Genomic DNA, 14,539 nt, shown 5'->3' on the forward strand with positions numbered 1-14,539 from the left:
ATAAAAGCTAAGAAGATCTACTGCTGCTGTTATTGCAAGGAGCACTGGTCCTCTCGTCCCTTTACACATACTGGTACCCCACGCAGTTGCCCATTGTCACATAATGTGAACACTGGGTGGGGGGGTCCCTCCTCTACTGACCTCACTTCCTAGCTGCTGCATAAAAGCTAAGAAAATCTACTGCTGCTGTTATTGCAAGGAGCACTGGTCCTCTCGTCCCTTTACACATACTGGTACCCCACGCAGTTGCCCAACTCACCCACTTGTTTCTACAACCCTAGATGTACATTAAAGGCCTGTCTCAGTTATAAACTACAATAATATGAAGAGTGGGTAGGACTGGGGTGACAGAGAATAGTATTGTATATCATGTTCTTCTGTGGTCAGATTGACTTGTTACTGTTATTTAATAGAGATGATTAAAACAAACTACCATAATAAAACTCTGAGATTACAAAGCCTTCAGTGAAATGAGTGACATAAAAATGATAAATATCCAAAAAGATTTTAATAAATACAGTTTTATAAAACATCAGTGCTGGACTTCTTTTCCAAGCTAAATCCAACCAAATACAGAAATAAGATTATTCCCTTATGTTAAAAAGTAACATTTTAAAAAACAAGAAAATGAACAGGTGCAATAAAAATATCAATTGAGCAATCCAGTCTGAAAGTTCGAAAGACTTTCCACTTAATGGTTGTCCTACCCCATATTTCTAAACAAAATATGGAACATTCGTTTTAGATATTTATAGCACATTACTATAGAAGACCATCTTAGCCAGAAATATTTCTGGCTAACGGAAGTCAGTCCAACATATTCAACACTACACAGAAGTACAGATGTCTTTAACCTAAAGTTCATGAGGTATGTGTAACATATAAGGGCTCTTTCACAACAGTCTATTTTTTTTAATTGCTTCAAATAAAATAACTTAAGATAGAAAATAACTGAAGGCAGAATTTAAGATTCTACTATTATTAACAAAGCTCAATATGTGATAAAAGCTGAGTGCAACTGAGCTAAATCTTCTTTAGGGGGTTGGCAGCAGTAGCCACAGTCTCTCTCTCCCCAGGGCCAATGGATTCTCCGTGTTTTTTTTTTTAACTAAGGGTGGCTTTTTTAAAGCTCTGAAATGCTTAATATAACTCCTAACATTTAGAATGGATCTTACCACATGTGTAGAATTTATTCTCAAAACTGATTGTCATTCAGTTCCTCATTGAAACCAATTTGCAAAAAATCAATTTTTATAGTTGGCCTGGGCCATTAAATATTTGCTACATTGACCTTTACCTGCCACAGGCTATCTGTGTGACGATATTTCCCATGAGTTCAAAGACTTTTCTTGGGTTTATTTCATGGCTTGTAGAATTGTGTCCCAACTGACCATACCCTCCAGCTCCAAATGTAAACACACCTCCTTCCTGAAAATAAAATGAGCTAAAAATTAGAGTTATTACTCAAAATAGTAGAAGGCAGGCGTCTACATTTTCTTCTCCACTTTCCTGGGCTAATTTGTCTAACTCATCTACAAGGTTTTAGCATCTCTATGGGCAATAAAAATACTGCATGTTTTAAACAATTTCAATGTTTTGAGGGTGCAATTGTTTCCCTAATATATGAAAGAAAAGGTTAGAACCAGTGCACTTTCAGGTAAATACCAAATTGATAGCTCAGAATCCAACCAGACTCATCCTCAGAAAATCTGCTGCATATGTAAACATCAATTTCTCAAGGATGTTAGCACTGCTGTAAGAGACAGACTCTCCAGGCTCTTGAGCCTTCACAATGTTTTTTCAATATTTTGAAAGGACATGCTACGCTGCTCTCGCTTTTTTGTGTGGTCATATTGCCCGTTCACAAAGAAAGAACAGAAGACACCACCCTGAGGTTCTGTCAAACCACAGCTCGTGTCAGGTGCCTTATTAAAGTCTGGCTACAAACTAGAGCTGTACTGAATAGCATATTTTACTATTCGGCCGAATATGAATAATGAAAAATATTATTCATCTGAATACAAATACAAACAATGGGCATGGAGCTTTAACATAAAAAAAAAATAAAAGAAGCAATGTGAAATCAGAGATCAAACGTTTATTTCTGTAGGATTTAGCACACTAGAGACACGGATTATTCGTATTCATATTTGAATTTAAATCACTATTCGGTCAAATATGAATAATGTATTTAGGGCACTATTCGGGGCTCAATCCAATTGAAGACGAATATTCAGTAGAGCCCTACTACAAACATATTCTTGGAGGCCCGTTGTGCTTTTGTTGTTTAGCACTGCTATAACAACTGATGATATATTCCCTGGCATCTAAGTTACTTCAAAAATATCAAGAGTATACAATATCACTCATTACTAAATAGAATATGTACCTCTAAAAGTAAGTACCTTTGTAAGAGCAGCTGTGTGATCTTCGCCACAACATATGTGAACAATCTTCTGAGACCTTAATGACTTTAGAAGGACAGGATAATATTTATCTGAAATTTAACAAAATCAAATAACAGTTGATTTCATTGTAAAATGTGCATGAAGTTTCTAACAACAGACTAATTGATTTTCATAGGGAATGAGAACCCTATGCATCCTTTCACTTTGGAAAACAACATTTAATCTCTCTTTAGAGGAGGTTAGATCCTTCAAATGGGGACGGGAAAGGATTTTGGATTTAGCTCAACCCTTTCTCAAGGGTTTCTCAAATGTACCTCAAGGCAAGTTATATTCATGTACCATAAACAAAGTTACTTACCTGTAGAAGGTGTTCTCAGAGGACAGCAGGCCAATTAGTCTTACATGTGGGTGACATCATCCATGGAACCCGGTGCAGAAAACGCTGCCTAGTGTAGTTTCACTTAAGAGTCTGAGGCAGTGCTCCCACTATACATGCATGGGTGCCTCCCCACCTGAATTGCAAGTGTGAGACCACAGTACAATAACATAGCTAATAATACATCCAACTCCTAGGGAAGGTGGGAGGGTTATGTTAGACTAATTGGCCTGCTGTCCTTGGAGAAAACGTGCTACAGGTAAGTAACTTCACTTTCTCCGAGGATAAGCAGGCCACAGCTCTCCGGCTCACCAAAAACAACAAAAGGATAATAGGGACTCACAGCAGCAAGACCAAAAAGTCAATTAACCTGAAACTATATACATATTGGTTGTGAGGATGCAGCCTGGAACAGAATAAAATGGGCCTAGGAGGGTACAGTTGGATTCTAGACCCCAAACAAATTCTGCAGGACTGTCTGACCAAACCGGCTATTGTGTCGGGTATCCTGCTCAAGGCAATAATGGGATGTGAATGTGTGGCTTGAAGACCACATTGCAGTCTTGTAAATCTCTTTAATAGAGTCTGATCTCAAGTAGGCAACTGACACAGCCATGGCTCTGACACTATTAACCTTGACATGACCCTCTACAGTCAACCCAGCCTGGGCATAAGTAAAAGAGATGAAGTCTGCCAGCCAATTTGAAAGAGTGCATTTACCAATGGCTACCCTCATCCTGTTGAGATCAAAAGAAACAAAATGTTGAGTGGAATGTCTATAGGGCCTAGTCTGCTCCAGGTAAAAGGCCAAGGCTAACAAGGTGTGTAATGCGCTTTCTCCAGGATGGGCTTGGGAAAGAACATCGGTAGGTCAACTGGCTGGTTAAGATGGAACTCCAACACTACATTAGGAAGGAACCGAGTGGGTGCAGAGAAGAAATTTTGTGTAAGGTGGATCTGCTATTAGGGCCTGAAGCTCACTGACCCTGCGAGCTGAAGGAACCACCACCAAAAACAAGAACTTCCAGCTCAAGTATACTTCAGGAGACAGGAATCCATTGGCTCGAAAGGAGCTTTCATCAGCTGGGTAAGGAAAATATTGAGGTCCCATAACACTGGCGGAGGTTTGACCAGGGACTTTATTAAAAGTAAACCTCACATGAATCGAACAACTAGAGTCTGTCCAGACATTGGCTTACCCTCTACGTGATGATGAGAAGCATTAATTGCACTGAGGTGAACCCTTACATAGCTGATCTTAAGACCAGACTCAGAGAAGTGTATAGAAGGTATTCAAGCAGGTTCTGTGTTGGGCATGAAAAGGATCTAGGGCCTCGCTCTCACACCAAACCTCCTCCATTTGAAAGTACAACACCTCTTAGTAGAATCTTTCTTGAAAGCCCACAAAACCTTGGAGATACCCTCCGGGAGATTCAAGAAAGTAAATTCTATGCCCTCAACAACCAGGCCATGAGAGCCAGAGACTGGAGGTTGGGATGTAGAAGAGAAACCTCATTCTGCATTACGAGCGTTGGAAAACAGTCCAATCTCCATAGTTCTTCAGAGGATAATTCCAGAAGAAGTAGGAGCCATATCTGTCTGGGCCAATAAAGGGCAATCAGGATCATAGTTCCCTGGTCTTGCTTGAGTTTCAGCAAAGACTTCCCCACTAGAGGGATGGGAGGATACACATTCAGAAGACCTGTCCCCCAATGAAAGAGGAAGGAATCTGAGGCTAGTCAGTCATGCAATCTGAGCCTGCAGCAATCCTGAGGGACTTTATGATTGAAATGAGTGGCAAAGAGATCCACAGAAGGAGTACCCCACTCTTGGAAAATCTCACAGACAATGCTCATGCTGACAGCCCATTCATGAGTTGCATTACCCTGCTCAGTCTGTCAGTCAGGCTGTTGCACTTTCCCCATCAGGTACAAGGCTCTGAGAACTATCCTGTGCTGGACAGCCCAGTTCCACATCCTTGAGGCCTCCGGTCACAAAGGGTAGGATCCCGCATCTCCCTACTTGTTGACATAATACATTGCAACCTGATTGCCCATTTGAATGAATACAATTTGGTTGAACAGCTGATCTCTGAAAGCCTTTTAGAGCATTCCAAATTGCCTGGAGCTCCAGGAAGTTGATCTGAGCTGCCTCTCCTGGGCTGACCAAAGACCTTATGTGTGAAGCCCATTAAAATGAGTTCCCCACCCTAGGTTGGAAGCATCAGCTGTAAACATCTTCTGGGGTGGAAGAATTTGGAATGGTAGTCCCAAGGTCAAATTGAACCAAACTGTCCACCAGAGCAGGGATTGAGTTAGTTCTGGGGTTATTCATATGACATCCGCTATGTTCCCCATGGCCTGAGACCACTGGGATGCTAGGGTCCTTTGGGCAGATCTCATAAAGAGTCAAGCCACGGGGGTGACATGCTCTGTGGAGTCCATATGGCCTAACAACCTCAGCATCTGACGAGCGGTGGCCTGCTGTGAACCATTTGCTGAACTGCTGGTAGATGGGATTTGGGGTAGTTCATTAATGAACCCTAGTAGCTCCAGCACTCGAATAGTTCTCTTCATGGACTCCTGAGCACTCTCTGATGTGCTCTTCATCAACCAATCATCCAGGTAGGGAAACACAGACTCCCAGTCTGTGTAGAGATGCTGCAACTACTGGTAGACATTCTGTAAATACCCTGGGAGCTGACAAGAGGCCAAATGGCAGAATGCAGTACTGAAAGTGATGTGCCCCATCCAAAATTGAAGATACTTTCTGTGACTTGGATGAGTATAGGCACCCTTTAAGTTCAGATAGCATAGCCAATCTTGTTCATGAATCATGGGGATAAGGATGCCCACTGAAACCATCCTGAACTTTTCTTTGGCCAGATATTTGTTCAGGGTCCTTAGGTCTAGGAAGGGGTGCATCCTCCCACCCCCACACCCTTTTCTTTGGTACACGAAGTGCCTGGAATAGAATCCCTTCCTTTCTTCCCCTGGTGGAATGGGTTCAACCGCATGGGCCTTAAGAAGGGCAGAGAGTTCCTCTACAAATACTGCCTTGTATGGAGAACTGGGGCAAGATGTTCTTGGTGGGCAATCTGGAGGTTTCTTCAGTCAATGTAGAGCATAGCCAAGATGGACTATTTGAAGAACCCACCAATCTGAGGTTACAAGGAACCACTTCTCTTGGTAAAAACTCATCCTCCCCACAACAAGAAGGTTGTCCAGAATGGTCACTTTGACAGTGGCTTTGCTCTCCTGGAGCCAGTCAAACACTTGGCCCCCGTTTTGACTGGGGAGCCAGCTGGGGTTTCTGTGCACACTGTTGAAGAGAACAAGCATGCTGGGGCTGAACAGACTGAGTAGGACAATAAGAAGGAATGTACACCTCCAAGAGTAGTGGGACCTCGCTTCAACTTGCTGGAACACCTCCTAGGTGAGGAAGGCACAGGTATCCACTGGGAGAAAGTGTCAATGGTACCAGTATGCTTTTTTATCAGATCAGCAACCTTTTCCACCTCTTCCACAAAAAGGTTATCTCCACAGCAAGGAATATCCGCCAACCTTTGCTGGACCACGGGGTCCAAGCCAGAGACATGCAGCCATGAGAGTCTGTGCATCGCTATAATCTAAGCAGAGATCCTGGATGCTATGTCAAAGGTATCAAAAGCACTGCTGGCCAGAAATTTATGAAAGGTCTTCTGCTTCTTAGCTAACTGACAAAGTGACTCTGCCTGCTTCTGAGGGCAAGCCTCCGCCAAGTCAAACATACTGCGCGTCAAGGACTACAAGTACAGGCTCGGTAGAGCTGGTATGATTGAATACAGGAGATGCGCAACAAGGCCTGCTGCTACATCTTACGATCAAACAAATCCAGTGTCCGAGCTTCTCTGCCTGGGGAAGCCAAGGCAAAGTCCCTAGAGCTCATGGCCTGCTTTGAGCACGAATTCAACCACCAACGAGTGATGAGGCAATTGTGGCCTGTCAAACCCAGGTGTACTTTGACTCTGATATATGGTGTCAATTTTTTTGGACTTAACTGAGACAGACAAAGGGAACTCACAATTCTTCACCTAAACATCTCAAAGGATTCTGTCAAGAGGGGCAGTCACAGCCTCTCTAGGAGGTGAATCATAATCCAGAACATCGAACATCTCAGCCCTGGGCTTGTCCTCCGTCTCTAACTTAATAGGGAGGGCAGTCACTATCTGCTTTACAAAAGTGGGAAAAGAGACTTTCAGGTGGAGATTTATGTCTCTCCTCTGGTCTAATGGAATTCCATAAGACTCCTGCTCCGAGAAATACCTTGGATCATCATCAGACTCCCATGAACCGTCTGAATTGGCGTCAGCAAAATACCCTGCATGGGAGGGCTGAGTTTGCGACTGCCTCGGACACATGTCATTCTACAAGAATTCTACAAACCAAACTTTCAGAATGACATCACTGTATAAGGAGTGATGTAGTCAGATGATTTGATGTAGTCAAAGCTCAAACTAACTAGAAGCATTCAAATCATAAAACTTATATCAAACCACCAAGAGAGGATCCAACCTTGCTGACCAAGAGACATCTAACTACAGGAGTAATAGCAAATTTGAAATGAACTATACTAGAATTCAGATATAGCAGTCAGAGACATCTAAGTCTAAACTGGTTTTACAGTATTCAAGGAAAAAAAATTAATAGACAAGCTTAAAATATCACCTCTCAACCTCTCATCATCTGGCTAGACCAAAGCCAAATATATGGGAAGCACTCAAGCTATACTTAATCTGGGTGGGAGGAAGTCAGACCTGCTGGAGAACTTCTGCTCCAAATTCATCCCCTCTGGCTTGTATATCCAAATTACAATGCCTGGATAACTCTATGGAAAGTTTCTGACCTACAGAGATCCTCCAGCAAAATAAACTTTGCTCAACCAAGGAGGAAAACTGGGCCCTTGTGAAATGATTCTGCAACTCAGATATGTCACGGTTGTGCCCAGGTTCCTTGCTCTCAGTCACCTCGCCCCCTGGTGGTTAGACCTGGTAGCTGCTGTGAACTGATGGCTTGTCGTTTCCCATGTTACAGAAGATATTCTAGTCTGGTCCGAATCTTCCAGCCTTCCAGATTGTTTTGGGAGTTTTTTGGAACCAAGCAGTACCCGTACCTCGTTAACTCCCTTGTAGGCTGCCTTTATTAATCACCTGGGAAGTTTTCTAGTTTGCTTTGCAACAGAGGTCCTCAAAGGAGTTTCCTTTGGTGAGAGTTAGTTGCAGTGCTGCTGAGTTTTTCCCGGTTACGGCTTTGACCCTGCTTGTCTCCTGGTTTATTCGACTGTCTGCTGCCTGCCTTGACCCGGCCCGTCTCCTGGTTTATTTGACTGTCTGCTGCCTGCCGTGACCCAGCCTGTCTCCTGGTTTATTCGACTGTCTGCTGCCTGCCGAGACCCGGCTTGTTTTCTGGTTTCTTCTTCCTGCTGTTTCCTGCGGTTCAGCCTTCCTGCCCTGTCCGGTAAGTCCTGCCGGCCGCATGCACCCAGGGGGCTCTACCCCTGAGGAACGACGGTCAAGTGCAGGTGAAGTTTGGGCTAACTTCCTGTCCTGCTTGTTCCAGCTTGAGTTGCCTCGGCTGCAGTCTCCGTCTGGGAGTTCTGGTCCTGGGTTTGCCGGTACGTCTGTTCTGCCTTGTCTTGTGTTTGGGTGATTCTCCTGCCGCTGCCGCTCCTCGGCAGTGGTCCAAGGGCTCACTAATGTTTATAATTAGGTCTGCCTCACCCATTTGCGCAGCGGAAGCCATGGGCTCTCTGTACTATCCTAGAGAGAACTGCAAATCCCCTCTAGATGCTTAATTACCCCAACCCTGAATCTGCTCATGACAGGCTTACACCGTCAAGGCAGTATAGACCCTTGTAATTAGAAAGGAACCCAGTATGTAGTAGATATAATTAGATAGTTTATTACAATCTTACCAATGGCAGTACATGCAAGTTAAGCATTCACATAATGGGGCAGCATATCATGGCACATCCTCTCTCTCTAGCCTTCTGGAGTCTTCCTTCTCTGGTCTTCTTCTCCTCTCGTCTGCTCTAATACTCCTCAAACTGCTCCTTATATACAATTTTGGCCCTATTCATTTCAATGGACCCCAGCTGTCTCAACAGGGCTCCTAGCCCTTATCAGTTGATCAGAATGACTTCACATGTTCCCAAACCTTCCTCTAGCCGCCCCCCCCCCCCTTTGGATGTTCTCACCCGGAGTGCAGCTGACCCAGTACTATCTCTACATAACCATAGCAACTCTTGCTTATGACGTCTTGCAGGTGCCAGTCTTAGGATTGTTTATAGAGTAGATTGCCCCCACCCTTGCCAGTTCTCAATTACCTCATTTCAGCACTTGCCACAGTGAAATGTAACTGTGTCAAAGGTGATCTCTGATTTTTACAGGCTAGCTCTCTTTTGTATCAGAGATGATTTTGATTTTAAGAAGTCTAGCTCTTATTATGAGTCATTGGTCTGTATTTTACTGAGAGCAAGGGCTAGCATAACTCTTCACTAACCCAGAGGTTCCACGAGAAACCTGACAGATAACAGTCAGCCCCTTCTGCCTGTAGGCAGTGTTAACTGCTTCTTTTGAGTTTTAATTTATTATTTTATAACAAAATGTACAACAAATACTGACCAACAAAAATTGTGACAGAACAGCACACAGCTTATCAATCACATCCCCAACATATAAGGTCCTACAATTCCTACTTATGTTGCTTATGTTTACTCATAAGTTTCTTGTCCTCTGCCTCCTTCTCATACCTAACGATAAAGACAGACAATACTTGATCCTGATCTTTGCCATTTTTGGGACATAGACTGTAGAAGTCCGCCTGGCACCATCATTACATTCCAACTACTGGAGCTGCCGTCAAAGCCCACTTAAGCCTATCCCAATCTGCCTTGTTATATACGGGATACAACCATAGAAGTCTGCCTGATACTAGACTTAGTTCTTCATAGCTGGGTTGCCATATCACACACATGCAGTCATTTAAGTTTTGTCTTTTATACCATCATTTCCTAATTAGGGATCCTGTGTGTTCACCTCACGCCTTTTTGAATTCCATCACTGTTTTTGTTTCAACCACCTCCCTCGGGAGGGCATTCCAGGCATCGACCACCCTCTCCATGAAAAAGAATAAACTGACATTACTCCTAAGTCTACTATCCCACAACCTGATTAAAAAGTATATATTTTTTTAAAATCCGAATTTTACAATGCTTCTTTGTCAGAGAACTTGGTATTCTGTCCTTTCAGTGCTGTTGCAATAAACTACAGATTTCAGCTCTCATTTGTTCATTCTAATTTCCTTGATACTGTCAATACATCCAGGATGGCTGTATTTCTCTGTTGATCAGTGATATGTTTTGATGTCCCCATGCATACCTCCTACCCACCCCCATTCTCCCACCCTGTCAGACTGTCATAGTAATGCTCGAATGTTTTCACTTATATACACTGTCAGCTACCACATTTGCTTATTTCCGATCTGACGAAGGGCAACCTTCGAAAGCTAATCAAGAAATGTATTAAGTTATGTCCGATAAAAAAGGTATCATCTTATTTTCTTTTCCATGTTTTATTTTGTTTGATTTCTATTGATAACCTTAAGAGTGGACTAACACGGCTACCACACTCCTCTATAAAGGTGTCTAAATTAAAGGCTGTGAATTCAACTGTTTCCAGCTGCATGTCTGAATCTGCCTTCAAATTCAATCATGGCTTTCAAGAAAGGAACCCCCAAACACTGGAGGGGCCAAAAGGGTCACATGGGAATATACTGCCAAGCACAGGCCTATGGCTTTTAAAGGTGCATAGCTCACAGGTCCTCCCCAGGTTTGAAGGGAGTGGAGAAATGGCCTAGTGGTTAGAGTGGTGGACTTTGGTCCTGGGGAACTGGGTTCGATTCCCACTGCAGGCACAGGCAGCTCCTTGTGATTCTGGGCAAGTCACTTAACCCTCCATTGACCCAGGTACAAAATAAGTACCTAAGCTGCATTGAGCCTGCCATGAGTGGGAAAGCACGGGGTACAAAAAAAAAAGTCACTGTACTTGACAAGCGGCCTATAGCCGTCACATTTCTTTGCCTATTGAGTCCCCCCCCCCCCCCCTTGGCCACCCTTATATTGAACAAGAAATGGAAGGAATCAGCGAGGGTGACCATTGCCACATTCCCATTGCAGCACCAGCTCCTTTTCCACTAATTCACTATATTTGCTCCTAAAACACTGACTCTCTCCCACAAAAAGACTGCCTCTTAAAATAGCTTTTTTTTTCTCCCCAAAGTCTTTATTGACCAACACAGAGTACTCTCACAGCCTCTGTGGAGAGAGGAGAAGAGACAGAAGTAAGAGTGTAAAGGGGTTTTGCCAACACCATGAAAGATAAGTGACAATGAACTCCAAGATGAGTAGGTCGCTGTGGATGTCCTTCTGCTGATTGTCTGTCCCCTGGTCTGCTGATATTCAACCAGGGGGAGATCAACCCTCTCTGCCTATTGCCATGGGAGTCAATTAAATTCTATTATACTAGTCCAGCAACTGGAGACAAAGAATACCAAGAATTACTCAGCGATGCCACTCCTTACATAATGATGAAGTCTACATCTGTGGCAGGGTGACATTTATTTCCTTATTCGTGGATATATTTTTAAAATTTTTAACCCATGTTTTTTGATCTCCTGGGACTTGTAAAGGCAGCAAATATAGAACCACATTAGTAATACAGATGGCATTTAACTGTAGAAAAAAAAACTTTTTTGAAAAGAGGTGGCTAAGCACAGTTGTACTAAAATTGAGCAGTTATGTATTCAAAAATGTATAAAAACTGTGTTAGTAGTTGCCATAGGTTGTAATAATGAAAAATGATATAAAAGCATTAATAGTCTTGGCAGTCAAAACTGGCATAAACATTGTTCAAATGGCTGCTGACAGCATACACAATAAATTGAACAAAGAATAATTCGGGGATAATGTCATTATTTATATAAATTTCAGTCTCTTCATGAGTTTCCAAACCTAGTAGGTACTCAAGGGTCACAGTGATGTGCAACAGATTGAAGTTAGTGGTATTTTCCTGTAGTTTGATACTAATTGCAAAGTTTATTCAGAAGACCACAATAAATATAAGCTACAATTATTCTAATTCAGAGAAAGGTAGCCATCCTGCATCAGAGCCAAACAGGTGACAATGAATTTCTTTTTTTGGTCTGACAGTTTCCTTCTGGTCATCTAGTTATAAAGATCTTGCTTCACAGCTACCCAAGGTTTTGTCCTCATCTTAACTGCCTCTCCCCATTTTCATCCATCCTAGTGATTGCATCGACACACTTCTGGTTGACAGACCACACCCCCTCAAGAACCTGGCACAACCACTTCTTCAAACCAACAACTAATTGTTGCTACTGAACACTGTCTTCATAATTTCCCTTGCTCCTACCAGCCATCAAGCAAAAGATGACAGTGAGCAAGGTTAAAGCAGGTTTCCACTATCTGAGTTAGAAGTTAAAGAGAGAACCTGCTTTCAAAATAGTAATAATGATAATAATAATAAAAATAAAAATGACGTTTTGACTTATTTCCAAGGTTAGCCCTGTATTACTGCACAAAAGATTCCAGTTCTGGTCTCCTATCTTACTGGTCAATAAAAAGTAAAATGATGAAACTGAATTTCCTGGTTGTTCTTCAGATCCATGTAGTTCCCAAAAATACACGTTAAAAATTAACAAATCCATTTTTCTCTATAGTCTTTAGTTCAATAGTATTCTCAGATTTAAAAATCAGACCTCTATAGTATGGATGGATTCATAGAAAACAGCTCTGTGGGTGCCAGTGGTTGCTATGCACCACTGATGTTGAACAAGTTCCTCCACTGTGTCCAGGGAGTGTAATTTGTATTGTATTTGGCACCCCCAATCACTTTGAAATGTTGTCAATCATCCATATACAGACAGTAACTGCAGGGAAGAAAAGGGAAATAAAAGCATTTTTGTCCACAGTCTCCACATCTGACCATGGGAAATGCACGTTTATTCTGCGGTGGTTAATACGGGAAGATTTTCTGCCATTCTCAGTCACTGGAACCTTACTTTTGTCTAACAGGTAATATGAATGCCCCTCCAAAGACTTCCTCTAACAGGGGGAGGGTATGATACATACCTGTAGCAGTTGTTCTCCGAGGACAGCAGGCTGATTGTTCTCACGACTGGGTTGACGTCCGCGGCAGCCCCCACCAACCGGAAGAAGCTTCGCGGGACGGTCGGCACGCAGGCCACGCCCACCGCGCATGCGCGGCCGCCTTCCCGCCCGTGCGCGACCGCTCCCGCCAGTTGAATGACAAGCAATAAAATATGAAACACACAACTCCAAAGGGGAGGAGGGAGGGTAGGTGAGAACAATCAGCCTGCTGTCCTCGGAGAACAACTGCTACAGGTATGTATCATACCCTTTCTCCGAGGACAAGCAGGCTGCTTGTTCTCACGACTGGGGTATCCCTAGCTCTCAGGCTCACTCAAAACAATAACCCAGGTCAATTGAACCTCGCAACGGCGAGGGTACAACAGAAATTGACCTACGAAGAACAACTAACTGAGAGTGCAGCCTGACCAGAATAAATTCGGGTCCTGGAGGGTGGAGTTGGATTTACACCCCAAACAGATTCTGCAACACCGACTGCCCGAACCGACTGTTGCGTCGGGTATCCTGCTGGAGGCAGTAATGAGATGTGAATGTGTGGACAGATGACCACGTCGCAGCCTTGCAGATCTCTTCAATAGTGGCTGACTTCAAGTGGGCCACCGACGCTGCCATGGCTCTGACACTATGAGCCGTGACATGACCCTCAAGAGTCAGCCCAGCCTGGGCGTAAGTGAAGGAAATGCAATCTGCTAGCCAATTGGAGATGGTGCGTTTCCCGACAGCGACCCCTAGCCTGTTAGGGTCGAAAGAAATAAACAATTGGGCGGACTGTCTGTTGGGCTGCGTCCGCTCCAAGTAGAAGGCCAATGCTCTCTTGCAGTCCAATGTGTGCAACTGACGTTCAGCAGGGCGGGTTTGCGGCCTGGGGAAGAATGTTGGCAAGACAATTGACTGGTTAAGATGGAACTCCGACACCACCTTCGGCAGGAACTTTGGGTGAGTGCGGAGCACTACTCTGTTGTGATGAAATTTAGTATATGGAGCATGAGCTACTAGGGCTTGAAGCTCACTGACCCTACGAGCTGAAGTAACTGCCACCAAGAAAATGACCTTCCAGGTCAAGTACTTCAGATGGCAGGTATTCAGTGGCTCAAAAGGAGGTTTCATCAGCTGGGTGAGGACGACGTTGAGATCCCATGACACAGTAGGAGGCTTGATAGGGGGCTTTGACAAAAGCAAGCCTCTCATGAATCGAACGACTAAAGGCTCTCCAGAGATGGCTTTACCTTCCACACGATAATGGTAAGCACTAATCGCACTAAGGTGATTCCTTACTGAGTTGGTCTTGAGGCCAGACTCTGATAAGTGCAGAAGGTATTCAAGCAGGTTCTGTGCAGGGCAAGAACGAGGTTCTAGGGCCTTGCTCTCACACCAAACGACAAACCTCCTCCACTTGAAAAAGTAACTCTTTTTAGTGGAATCCTTCCTAGAGGCAAGCAAGACCCGGGAGACACCCTCAGACAGACCCAACGCAGCGAAGTCTACGCCCTCAACATCCAGGCCGTGAGAGCCAGGGATTGAAGGTTGG

General features: G+C 43.7%; 1 protein-coding gene across 3 annotated transcripts in view; it reads right to left on the bottom strand.

Moving 5' to 3' along the window:
- HERC4 (HECT and RLD domain containing E3 ubiquitin protein ligase 4) overlaps positions 1-14,539 on the bottom strand; it is a 164,104-nt gene that overhangs the window by 128,943 nt on the left and 20,622 nt on the right. For all 3 annotated transcript variants that reach the window (XR_003942136.1, XM_030203132.1, XM_030203133.1), the window contains exons 6-7: positions 2,406-2,497; positions 1,298-1,428 (exon numbers count right to left, since the gene is read on the bottom strand). Coding sequence is in view for 2 of the 3 variants with exons in the window: in XM_030203132.1 (XP_030058992.1) it covers positions 1,298-1,428; positions 2,406-2,497 (223 nt within the window). In the remaining variant the exon portion in view is untranslated. The remainder of the gene's footprint in view (positions 1-1,297; positions 1,429-2,405; positions 2,498-14,539) is intronic.

This window comes from Microcaecilia unicolor, chromosome 5, assembly GCF_901765095.1.
Source record: "Microcaecilia unicolor chromosome 5, aMicUni1.1, whole genome shotgun sequence".
Taxonomy (NCBI): domain Eukaryota; kingdom Metazoa; phylum Chordata; class Amphibia; order Gymnophiona; family Siphonopidae; genus Microcaecilia; species Microcaecilia unicolor.